Raw genomic sequence first — 13,475 nt, 5'->3', positions numbered from 1 at the left:
AAAACTTTTATGGGACAATTGAACATTTGTTATTATTTTAGTGTGCATATTTGTGACAGGCTCACACACAGATTTATAATTTCAGGGTAAACTAAAGTCACTCCTAAACTTTTGGACATTCTTGGGATGTCAATAGACTTCTAAGACCCAAAGCAAGAATGTGCACTTGGTTTATAATATAAGCGAAAGCTAGCAAACCCCTTATAGAGTCTGTTAATGTGGGGTTCCCGCCTTGTCTGTATTCCCTTCCTTGAACTTTTATTTGCATATCTACCATCTGATTGCTGGGCTGTCAAATCACGTGCTGAGTTTCCACTTCCTGCACACTGAGAGGCACAAGGCAATGCTAATCTACTGTGTGTGCCTCAGGCGCTCCACCCTCCCCAAAGTACTAAACGGACCCCTAAATAGTAAGCAAAATTCAAGGTGATTGGCTTATTTTCTATGTGCTATAGGTTTGAACAACTGCTGTAATACTTCACCCTGCAGCCCTTCCTCCAAATATTACCAATATCACTCCACAGAAGTTTTTTGTTTGTTTTTTAGAGAGAGAGGTGAGAGAGAGATCGGAAGGGAGAGAGATGACAAGCATCAACTCATCATTGCATCAACTTAGTTATTCACTGATTGCATCTCATACATATTGGAGCGGGGGTGGGGGTGTCTCAAGTTAAGACAAACTAGTGAGCTTGCACTCAAGCCAGTAACCTTGGAGTTTTGAGCCTGAGTCTTCAGCGTCCCAGGCCAATGCTCTATTCACTACGCCACTGCCATCAGGCTGGAAGTTTTTTATTGCTAGGAAGCCCCACAAACATACCTCACTGCAGTCTTTCTATAAAATGATTTGACCCTTGTATCCAGATGATAAAAAATACATTTGACATACACATACATTTACTCAAAGATGTATCATCCATATAATATGTATAATATATGTATACATTACATGCATAAATATATAGCCTTCTATTCACTTGAATCAGTATCATTGGTAAGCATCCTTACATAATTTTCACATGTGAATTTATTCTAGCCACTCTTACCCATCATTCAAGGTAGTGGCTAAACAATAGTGGGAAACATTTTATTCCCAATAAGTCATACATTCTCCAATCACTAGGATGCTTACTTAGTAAATACCGTCTACTGGCTTGCTTAAGAAGAGAAAACCATTTGGAAAATCTTCAACTTAATAACAAAAAGCCTTCCTGCTGGCTAAACACTACCATGTAGAACACACCTCTCATCATGCTCATGTGCAACCCCTGAACTCCATATCACCTTCCATAGACATACTTGGGGTTATATGACGACAGGGTGAGAAATGGGGCCAGCCCCACCCTTGGGCTTCCTTGAGCCTTCATACCTGTGCTGATGCTCCTGTAAGACTTGATAAATGCTGATAAGAAAAGTTTGGTTTTTAAAACTCCCCACAACACAGTCCTTGTAGATTCGGAATTCTGCAGCCGTCACCTCCTCACCCTCAGGAATCTGGGATAAGTTGAACTTGAACTCTTTGTGGTGTCGCTGATGAGGGGAGAACTCCTTGTCGTACTCCACTATAAGATTAAACAAGAGAGAGTGACAACTATTGTTACTTGACTAAGTGCCACAGGCTCACCTCACAAGAAAGTCTCCTATTTTAATTCATAAATGGATTACAGGTTAGCAATGGTTTATTATTAGCGGGATTGGGGTGGCGGGAAGGATGTTGGTTAGGCTCTCAGGCAGGCTGGGATTAAAATCCTTCATTTTACCCAAGGGTTAAATAAAATTCTTAGACTTTATTTTACTTAAATACTTAATTTAACTAAATTTCATGAAAGCAAGTTATTTAAACTCTTGGCTCCAGATTTCTTCATCTGCAAAAACAGGCTACCAACACTTCCCAGGGAAGTTGTGAGAATTAAGAAAACAACATATAAGAACAGGGTGATCCTGGCCCTTACTCCCTTTCAGTCCCCTGTCTTTCCTGAAGCTTTGCCCACCTCAGGTTGGCTCCTCCCACACCAGTGGCAGTTAACATGGCCAAGGCTAGCCCCCAGCCCGCCTCTGGTAGGGGTTGTAGCAGTGGGGAGTGCCTTTTGTCTGGGCCTGAAGCTCCAAGTGTCCTCAAATTATGCCTGCTGTTCAGTGGAACTTTTTGTTAAAGGGTTCAGGATAAAGCTTCTCAGAAAATGTTGCTCTGATCAGAGTTCACGGCCCTCCCTCTGCTGGTGGAAGCTGAGGGCTGATGGGCTCTGAGGGGGACCCTTTGCTCTGTGACGCTAATGGAGTGTCCACTTAATCTGTGAGTAGAACCCTAGTATGAAAACGGACACATGGGGCAAATCACTAACGGGGCGACTCACTATTTTCTAATGCTTTTCTTAAAATTGGGAAAGAATTGAGTTTAAAGCTGGTTTTTTTTATATAAAATCTTTTCCCTGCTTGAAGAGAAGACAAATTATGAAAAACTACAACGAGTAATTATCACTTTTCAGTCCCTTTTCAGATATCTACATAGAGTCTGTGTGAGAGAAATGACAGCAACCCAGACGCTTATCTCACAATTGTTATAAAGGAAAGGATGGCTGTTTCCCACCATAAGCCCTTGTCTCTTCTCCCCAGGGTTAGAAAACGCTTCTGCTCTGCTACTCCTGTTAAGTTTTTTTCTTAATGGTTACTGCAGTGAAATCTCATGAGCAAATTAATCCTCTGTGGCAAAGTTTTTCCAAGGCTTATGGGAAAGCTTTGGAGAATTAAATTCTTAAAAAAAAAGTCAATAACGCTTTACAAAAACCTAAAATTTCAGAGGCATTTTGCAGAAACTAAGGAAAGTTAAGACATATAGGGTATGAGGTTTTAAATAAAGAATTTCTGAAATTGCCATATGACCATGCAACAAATCTTTCAGGTTCAAGTTCTCTCTTTTTCTTTCTTAAATTTGGGAGTTAAAAAAGGATAAGCTTTGGCTTATGTAAGCTTGAATTTAAGTTTAAAAAGGTCTAACCAGAAAGTAAACCATGATTCAGTCCCAACAAGAGAACAGGTTTTCTAATTAGTGGCTGAGCATGAAAAGCAATATTGTTGGGGAGTTCACCCAAGGCCACCCACACGTGAGGGTGTATCACTTTTCCTTAAAACTGATCTGCCTTTTAAGTTTGATATGTTATCATCAGTGGTTATAAAGTGAATCAAATCTGATTTCCCAAAGAGACTGTCTAAAAAATAGTCACACAAGCTTTTCTATGGGGCTTTTTAGGTGCTTAAATTATAATGTCACTAAATCAAAAAATATATATTTTTTAAGTTTTCATTGATTTAAGAGAGAGAAAGAGAGAGAGAGAGAGAGAGAGAGAGAGAGAAAGGGTTGGGAGAGAGAACATCAACTCCTTGCTTGCTCCACTTAGTTGTTCCATCTAGTTGTGAACTCATTGATTGCTTCTCCTATGGGCCTTAATGGGGGATCGAACTTTGGCATAACAGGATGATACTTTATCCATCAAGCCACCTGGCCAGGGCCTGAAAATAGGTTTTTAATATTTACTTGAGAGAAAATGCTTAAGAATATCTAAAAGAAATCTTCCAATTGCTGTTAATATAAACAATTAGAAAGAAAAAATATAAACGTAAAGATAAAAGACAAAACAAGATTATTTCAGTTATAGGGAGCCGAGAAAGAGACAGAAATATCAATAAATGAGAATGTGGTAACTAATCATTGGTGAGGTACACCACCCTTAGTAAACCATACCTTCCTGTATTCATACCCTTGGGAGGTCTCCCTGCCCTACGGTGGCTCTGGCTGGCCCTGTGACCTTATTAGGACCAAAAAAAATGCAGCAACAGTGGTGCTGACTGACTTTCTAAGCTAGATTATATATTTAAATTTTCTTCCACTCTTCATTTTTGGGATGCTTGTGTGGGGAAAGATGGCTACAATGTAAGAAGTCCAACTACTCTGAAACTTCCATTCTGTAAGGAAGCCCAAGCTAATCATTTAGAGAGGTTGTTTGGCACATGGAGAGACAGAAAGAGAGAGAGAAAAGGGGGGGGGAGAGATGGAGATATGAGGGAGGGAAGAGTCTAATCAGTCCTCAACCACCTCAGCTGCAGCACCAGACATGTTATGAAGATGCCATCATAGATGTCCAATCCAGCAGAACCTTTGGATGATGCATACCCATTCCCCACCCACAATTATGACATTTGCATGAGAGACCTGGAGAAAGAACTTCCCTGTTGAATTTAGTCATTCCAAAAGACTATGAGAGATTACATTGCTGTTTTAAGCAATTTTGTTTTGGGTGACTTGTTTTACAGTAATAAGCAACAAACACAAGAAAAGAAGGGAGGACAAGAATGAATAAGAGACAGAGATGAAGAGAAAAGGGAAGTCTGAGCTTGATAGAAAGGGGAGAAATTGCATGAAATTCTTAAGGATAAAGATTTTGAAATGCTGGAAGACAACATGTATGAATAAGAAAGAATCCTGGCAAATGCTCACAGACAGATGTGAAAAGAGAGATAATCTAAAAATGAGAAAACAGAAGAATAATTCAAAGCCTTCATTTTATTACAGTTTGAATTAGAATTCATTGCCTTATATGTGCATTTTCTCATTTTTCCTCTACCAAGACATTAACTCGAAGCACTCTGAAATTTCTTCTGCTTTTTTAGCCTGAGTCTCTGATTGCTACCCACCCACTTTTGAGTTCTTTCACCCAAATCCCTTGACCCTAATGTCCTCTGATGCCTCTCCTCTCCTGTGCCTTCCAGCCGGACACTGTACCACCTTTCTCACTGCCTCCAGACTGCCTTAGCCACTGGTCATCAGAGTTTGCTTGGAACTCCTTTCTCCCCCAATCTTTTGCCTCTATTTGAATTTGCCCAGTGCATTTTTGTTAATGTCTCACAGGGATACAAAAACATAAGCATAATTAGGTCACTGCCTACACATGCATTTGAAGATCACATGGTGAAAGAATAGTATTTCCAATGAGCTGAGCATTCCTCCTTCCAGCTGTATGATTCTGAACTCCTTAAATTTCAGAGTTCAAGAAGTATGAGAGAGGGCTGAGCTCTGAATTGAGCACTCAGTACCCATCTTGCAGCCCCTTGCATTGGACTCTTTAACAGGGATGCCATGTGGGGTAGAAAATGTAGTAGCTAAGAGTGTTAATGGAGTATCAAAGTGTCAAATAGGTTTTGAGTTTCAGCTCCCTTTCTTTTTACTTATGTAATGCTGAGCAAGATACCAGTCAAATTTCCAGTTACCAGTTTAACGGGAATAATAACATTTCTGAAGATTAAATATGACAATCTATATATAAAATAGTCAACAGTAGATTAGGTGCTCAATAAATGTTAGTTTTAATTATCATCAGCTGATATTTGAGAATCTGGCTCCTCTGAGCTTAGAGTGTGTCATTGCTGAGTAAATTTATCCATTAGTCCTTAGATAAGGCTGGTTGATACTTCTGCTAATTTAGCTTTTTAAATTAGAGATGCATTCTGTGAAAAGGGCAGTAAATGAGATTACCATATTGACTGTTCTCTGAGGCAATAACTCCTAGAATTTTTCATTTCAAAGACTAGTAAAAATATTTTTTAATGGTAATGACCTTTCACGAGGTCAGCTACATTTTCTGTTTGCCATTTGTAGGTACGGTAAAGCAAGATAACAAACTGCATTCTTTTAACCCTACGATTTGATTTCTAAAGGCCCTTCTAACACAAAATAAAAAAGGAAGAACATAATTGAAGAACACGTACAATTTTTGAAATTGAATAAATTTAGCTTTATAAAACTCACTCTATTCTTTCTTTTTGCCTCAGACTATGCATTTGAAACATGAAACCTGGTCCCGGCATGTAGGGCCACAACACTAAGGAATAAAAGTTACCGATTTACAATTTAAAATGTAAGTTATATATTATTAGAATATTAGAACACAAAAGAATAGATGTAATTCATGGAGGTAACAAAGCATAAACAAAACGTAAGCACCCAACTTAAAAACTGGAACATGAACTACTCCATGATATTCTTCCCCTGACGCTATCCTCCCCACTCAGCCCAAATGGTACCTACTATCAGAAGTAGGGTCTAACATTCTCACACCTTTAACAAACTAACAGTTTTACTACATATGTATGTATCACTAAATCATAGAGTGTTCAGGGTTTTTTTTTTCTCTTTTATGTCAACTTTCAGACATGATAGAAGTTTTATGTGGAAAATATATGCATGGTGGGTCACTGCTAAGAGTGAAGGCAGCCTAAACCAGCTGGTGAGCAATTGAACTTCTGTGGTTAGGACAGGGCTACTCAGCAGGCAATGGGTGACTAGTAAGTCCTCTCCTGTGGCTCTACCTCATAGAGATCTATTAAAAACACGGCATTTTCTCAAGAAGTGTTGGCAAGGAGATGAAGAAAGTGCACTTCTGGAGGGAATGTAAAATGATGTAGCTGCTGTGGGAAACTGTGGCAATCCCTCAAAAATTAAATATAGAATTACCACATAGTTCAGCAAATTCACTTTTGGATATTTACCCCCAAAAAGTGAAAGTAGGTATTCAAACAGATATTTCACATCCATGTTCATAGCAGCATTGTTTACAAAAACCAAAAGGTGGAGGCAGCTCCAGTGTCCATCAAAAAATGAATGATGGACAACATGTGGCATACACATACAATGGAATATTCTTCAGCTTTCAAATGAAATGAAGTTCTGACACATGCTACAACATGGATAAAACTTGAAGACTTTACACCAAGTGAAAAAAGTCAGAGACAGAATGAAGAATGGTGGTTGCCAGGGGCCGGAGGGAGGAAGTGGGGAGTCCTTGTTTAATGGGCACAGAGTCCATTTTGGGAAGATGGAAAAGTTCTGGGAATGGATGGCGGTGGATGGTTTCATAACTATGTGAATATACACAATGCCACAGAACTTGTACACTTGAAAATCACTACAGTGGTAAATTTTGTCATGCATATTTCACCACAATATAAAAACAAAAATAAACATTTTCTTACATGATCACAATGCATGATCACACCTAAGTCAAAATCATTCTTCATTGTCTTCCAACACTCAATTGATAAGCAAATTTCCTCAAATACCTTAACATTTGTCTTTCTATATTTGGTTTATTAGAATCAAAAGCCAAACAGAGCTCACTCACTGCACTTGGTTGTTTTGTCTCCTACGTCTCTTCTAAACTTTTAAACCAGGAATGAAAAGAACTCCATTAATCTGATAATAAATCTACATAAAAAACCAACAGCTAACAATATTCTTTAAGGTGACACATTTGAACCACTTCCTCTAACATCAGAAGAAGGTGAGAGGCTCCTTTGCAGTCTCATATTGGAGCCCAGTTCAGTGCTACTAAGATAAAAGAATAGAAAAAGAAGAAACACATTACAAATTGTTGGACCTAACAAAAAAGCAGATTGCCTCCTTGACTGTCTCACTGAGCTCAGGCTGCTATAACAAAAAACACCACAGACTGGGTGACTTAAACTATAAACATTTATTTCTCACAGCCCTGGAGACTGGGAGTCCTGTGAGGTCAGCATGCCAGCTGGTCAGGTTCCTTGGCGAGGGCCTTCTTCCTTGTTGTGTACTCACGTAGCCTCCCTTGGTGCATTCGGGAGAGAGTATGTGCTCCAGTCTCATTCTCTTCCTATAAGGACACTAATTCCACCCTCCTTACATCATCTAGACAAGTACCTACCAAAAGCCCCACCTCCTAATATCATCTCATTGGGGATTAAAGTTCCAACACCATGTATTATGGGGAAGATACAAACATAGTCCATAACGCTGACTTTAAGGAGTCACATCATTTGTTCTGCTACCTTTTGAATTTATGGTTTAGAATTTTCATGTTTATGTTTGTAAGTGACACTGGTAATAGTCTCATCTGATATAGTGTTATTTGGTTTTAAGTTATACTTGCTTTTGGAATAAATTCCTCTGGGGAAAATTTTTAATAACTCATTCATTCATTTTCCTTTAAACATATAAAGATATTCAAGCTATCCACTTCTTTTTAAGTCAGTGTGTATTTTCTACAGGTTTTTCATTTTGGGTTAAATTTTTCAAATCTATCACCATAAAGTTTTTCAAGGTATTTTATTTTTTAGTCTCTGCTCTACCTATGGTTCTTTAATTCAATTTTTTGGTGTATGGATTCCTTTTTTTCTTGATTTATCTTATTGGAGGTCATTTTCTTTTTTTCTCTCACTACTGCTTAATTTTATTGTAATAAAGATATTTCAATAGACATATTTTCTGAATACCATCCCACAAAGTCTGAATTATTTCAATTAAATTTGTCTAGAGAAAAATAAGATACCATCAATTTAAACTGTAGATATAAAAGAGAAAACAAAGAGGAGAGAAGGAAGAAAAAAACAGAATAGTCTCTCTATTTAATACATTTAAGAGTGGTTACGAATTCATTATTTTCTCACTAACTGGACTCATTCAATAGTTAATTCAAATCCTACATTTTTCAAATGCTTCATGCTTTTACTTAATAGTAACACATAAAAGTTGAAAAACTTGAAGCTCTTTCTTCTTAATTGCCATTCCTTTGACTACTTATAAACAAGTTTTCATGCCATGGCACAAATTCATTTACTTTTAGGCAACAAAGGGCTATAACAACGGCAGGCTTTTGACTTTTATGTTGGAAGCATCCAACCTTCAATAGTAATAGAGATACTGAATGGAGCTCTCCAAGTCCCTTTTTAATCAGAGTGGGAGGACAGAGTTTACCTGCCAGGATTCAAATATTTCTCAGCGTGTGTATTAACATTTTACAAGAGTCACAAATGTCAAGAAGAATCTATTTACTGGTTGTCATGCTCCAAAAAACTTTTTTTTTTCTAAACTTTACTTTTTATTTAAAATAATTTAAATTAATTTATTTAAAATAATTCTAAACTTTACTTTTTATTTAAAATAATAAGTCCATAAGTAGTTGCAAAAAATAGTAGAATGAATTAAAAAAATAAAGAGATCCCATGTCATACCTTACATAACTGAAGCAAAGCCAGGAGATTGACATTGGCATTATAGTCTAACAAGACTGTACACCATACTTGCTTCTGCCACTTTTCACATGCTTTTTGGTATGTAGGTCTATTATTTAATGACTTTTATCACATGTCTAGATTCTATAACCACCACCACAATCCAGATACAGAACTATTCTGTCACTGCAAAGGAACTCTGTGGGCCTACCCTTTTATTCCCAATGTGTTTTTTTTTAAGCTTTGGACCAAAAATAAGTACCTATATATTATCTTTAATAATAAGGGTTAATCATGGCATTTTTTTATTTATAAAAACTCATTTTAGAACATTTTCACACCCAAAGAAAGATGTTATATCACTTAGGTTTGGAAGAAGCTCACTAATTAGACATGTCTTAACAATGAAATAAGTCAGCTAACATGAGAGAATACACTCAGGCACTTACATCAATAAATGTGTCATTAGAAGAAACTTCAACTGAATAACTGCAGTCTTGATAGAGTGCCGTTAACATCTAATAACTGCATTTGTGCCTACTTTGAAGGACTTACAAAAAAGCAATGAGATTACATTTAGTAAAAAGTCAATATATATACAACATGCATTTTTTTGATATTAAAAAAAATTTAATATCTTCAGTCAAAACTAAGACATAGGATAGCCCCAAAGAGAAAACTAAAAACTCTCCCACACAGAATATCCTGTGACCAAGAAAAGAAATGTAAGTCTATATATATTATATCAGACTAATCATTTCTATTCAGAGGACCTTGATTCTCTCCTGCTTTTGTAATGTCATTGTTCTGGGTGTGTTGGAGCATCACTCCCATATATCTGGCTGTGTGCTTCTCTTTATTCGGTCTGCTCAGATCACACTGGACTTCATGAATCTGTGGATTCCTATCTTTCATCAGTCCTGGGAAATTGAGTCATTAGCTCATCAGTGAGGGCCTCCACTTTGTTCACTTTAATGTCTCCTCCAAAAATGCCAATTACATGTGTATTATACTTTCTCATTCTAATTTCCATGTCCCTTACTTGCCCTTTTATATCATTGATATCCTTGTCTCTTGAGTGCACAATTTCTTTAGGTCTATAGACAAGTTCACCAATTCCCTCTACAGCTGAGTAAACGTGTTATTTGAAGAGTCATCTATCTAGTACAGGGGTCCCCAAACTATGGCCTGCGGGCCGCATGCGGCCCCCTGAGGCCATTTATCTGGCTCCTGCCGTACTTCCGAAAGGGGCACCTCTTTCATTGGTGGTCAGTGAGAGGAGCACAGGATGCAAACGCAAAGCACGGTGTCGCTCACATACAGTACTACTTCCGTTGACATGGGATGCACGCGTCATGGCTCCAGAAGCATGTCATATCACTTGTTACGGCTAGCAGTGACAAATATGGAACTGGACATTGACCATCTCATTAGCCAAAAGCAGGCCGATAGTTCCCACTGAAATAATGGTCAGTTTGTTGATTTAAATTTACTTGTTCTTTATTTTAAATATTGTATTTGTTACCATTTTGGGTTTTTTTACTTTAAAATAAGATATGTGCAGTGTGCATAGGGATTTGTTCATAGTCTTTTTTATAGTCCAGCCCTCCAACGGTCTGAGGGACAGTGAACTGGCCCCCTGTGTAAAAAGTTGGGGACCCCTGATTTAGTAGTTCGTAATTTTAGTGACTTTAAAATTTTTTTCTAATAGCTCTATGTGTTCTTGTTGCTGCTACTGTGTGGTCTGCTAAGTCACTTGTCATTGTCAATTGTCCAATATTATGATATTATACTATTCTTTATTCTTCAAGTATTTCCTACATAGTCATCTTACATTTATTCTCTAAATTGGTACGTTTCCTAATATGTGAAACATATCCTTGGGGAATGTAATCTGCATTGCTAATGTCCTCTCTCTGATGACTTTCATTTTGGTGGTTTATCTTCGTGTGAGTTTGGAGATTTTAAAGTAATTTTTTTTATTTTTATTAATTTTAATTTATTGTGTTAACATGGATTCAAGTGTCCCACTCAATATAACACCCTCACCCCCCACCCCATATCCCCTATTATACTACTTTTGCTCTTAACTCTCTCCCTCCTTCCTTCTGGGATTTGCTGTCCTGTTATCTATATCTCTGTGTTCTGTATTGATATATATACATTCACTAATCCCTTCACGTTCTCTGATCCCATCCCGTCATCCCCCTTCCCTCTGACAGCTGTCCCTCTGCTCCCTGTGACCCCACCTCTGCCCCTATTCCATTCCTCAGTTTACTTTGTTCATTAGATCCCACATATAAGTGAGATCATATATTTGTCTTTCTCTGCCTGGCTTATTTCACTTAGCATAATAATCTGCAGGTCCATCCATGCCATCGCAAAAGGTAAGATTTCCTTCTTTTTCACAGCCATATAGTATTCCATCGTGTATATCTACCACAGCTTTTTAATCCACAGCCCACACTTGGGCTGTTTCCAGATCTTAGCTATTGTAAAAAATATTGCAATAAACAAGGGAGTATATATCTTCTTTTGAATCAGTAATTTTGGTATTTTTAGGATATATTTCTAAAAGTAGGATAGCTGGTTCAAAAGGCAGTTCCATTTTTAATTTTTTGAGGAAATACCATACTGGTCTTTACAGTGGCTACATCAGTCTGCATTTCCACCAGCAGTGCAGGAGGGTTCCCTTTTCTCCACACCCTTGCCAGCACTTACTGTGTGTTGATTTGTTAATGAGCACCATTCTGACAGTTATGAAGTTGTATCTCATTGTGGTTTTAATTTGCATTTCTCTGATGATTATGGCATTGAACATTTTTTCATATGCCTATTGGCCATCTGTATGTCTTCTTTGGAGAAGTGTCTCTTTAGGTCTTTTGCCCATTTTTTAATTGATTGTTTACCTTCCTAGTGTTGAGTTTTAGAAGTTCTTTATAAATTTTTGTTATTAACCCCATATCAGATGTATTGGTGAATATGTTCTCCCATTGTGTGGTTTGTATTTTTATTTTGTTAATAGTGTCTTTTGCTGTGCAAAAGGTTTTTAGTTTGATATAGTCCCATTTGTTTATCTTGTCCTTTATTTCACTTGCTTGTGGAGATGAGTTGGCAGAAATATTGCTACCAGAGGTATCAGACAGTTTACTGCCTATGTTTTATTCCAGGATGTTTATGGTTTCACGACTTACATTTAAGTCTTTCACTCATTTTGAGTTTATTTTTGTGAATGGTGTAAGTCAATGGTATGGTTTCATTTTTTTGCACGTACCTGTCCAATTTTCCCAACACCATTTATTAAAGAGACTGTCTTCACTCCATTCTATGTTCTTACCTCCTTTGTCAAATATCAATTGACCATAAAGGCATGCGTTTATTTCTGGGTTCTCTGTTCTGTTCCATTGATCTAAATGCCTGTTCTTATGCCAGTACCAAACACAGATCAGGCCAGCTGTTTTGATTATGATGGCCTTGTAAGCATAACTTGGTATCAGGAAGTGTGATATCTCTCACTTTATTCTTCATTTTCATGATTGCTGAGGTTATTCGTGTTCTTTTTTGGTTTCATATAAATTTTTGGAATATTTGTTCTATATCTTTGAAGTATGCCATTGGTATTTTAATTGGTATTGCATTGAATTTATAAATTGCTTTGTGTAATATAGACATTTTAATGATGTTTATTCTTCCTATCCATGAACATGGTATATGCTTTCACTTGTTTGTATCTTCCTTGATTTCCTTGTTCAATGTCCTATAATTTTCAGAGTACAAGTCTTCTATCTCTTTGGTTAAATTTACTCCTAGGTACTTAAATTTACTCCTAGGTACTTATTTTCTTTCCTTTTTTTTTTTTTTTTTTTGCAATACCGAAGGGGATTGTTTTCAATTTCTCTTTCAGACAGTTTATTGTTGGTGTATAAAAATGCCACTGGTTTCTGAATATTACTGTATTTCATCATGTATCAGACAAACCATTTTCTGAAAAATTTGGGGTCTAAAAACTGGGTGCATCTTATACAGTTGTTGTGGCATTTTAAATGCTATAGATGGAACTGAGGACGAGGCAATATATGAAGACAGTGATTTTTCATCAAACACAGATCAGGCCAAGCTAAAGAATGAAAGGTTTGACAGTGATGAAAACTTGTATAAATTTTATGAAGAATAAAAATAAAGTTTAATAACTTATGTAATACAGTACATTTATTTTTAAATTTCTGGCCCCAACATTAAGGTGTGTCTTATACATAGGGAAATATGGCCATTTTATACCCTGCCCAACCTTGCTGAATTCATTTATCAGGTCTAGTAGTTTTTTGACTGAGACTTTAGGGTTTTCTATGTACAGTATCATATCATCAGCAAATAATGATAGTTTTACTTCTTCTTTTCCAATTTGGATGCCTTTTATTTCTTCTTCTTATCTGATTGGTGTGGCT

General features: G+C 37.0%; 1 protein-coding gene across 1 annotated transcript in view; it reads right to left on the bottom strand.

Annotated features, from left to right (window-relative positions):
• BMP6 (bone morphogenetic protein 6) overlaps positions 1 to 13,475 on the bottom strand; it is a 265,129-nt gene that overhangs the window by 44,377 nt on the left and 207,277 nt on the right. The window contains 1 exon segment of the mRNA XM_066268456.1: positions 1,367 to 1,559. Coding sequence (XP_066124553.1) covers positions 1,367 to 1,559 — 193 coding nt within the window.

The sequence above is a fragment of the Saccopteryx bilineata genome, chromosome 3 (assembly GCF_036850765.1).
Source record: "Saccopteryx bilineata isolate mSacBil1 chromosome 3, mSacBil1_pri_phased_curated, whole genome shotgun sequence".
NCBI lineage: Eukaryota > Metazoa > Chordata > Mammalia > Chiroptera > Emballonuridae > Saccopteryx > Saccopteryx bilineata.
This window is presented reverse-complemented; position numbering and strand designations above follow the sequence as displayed.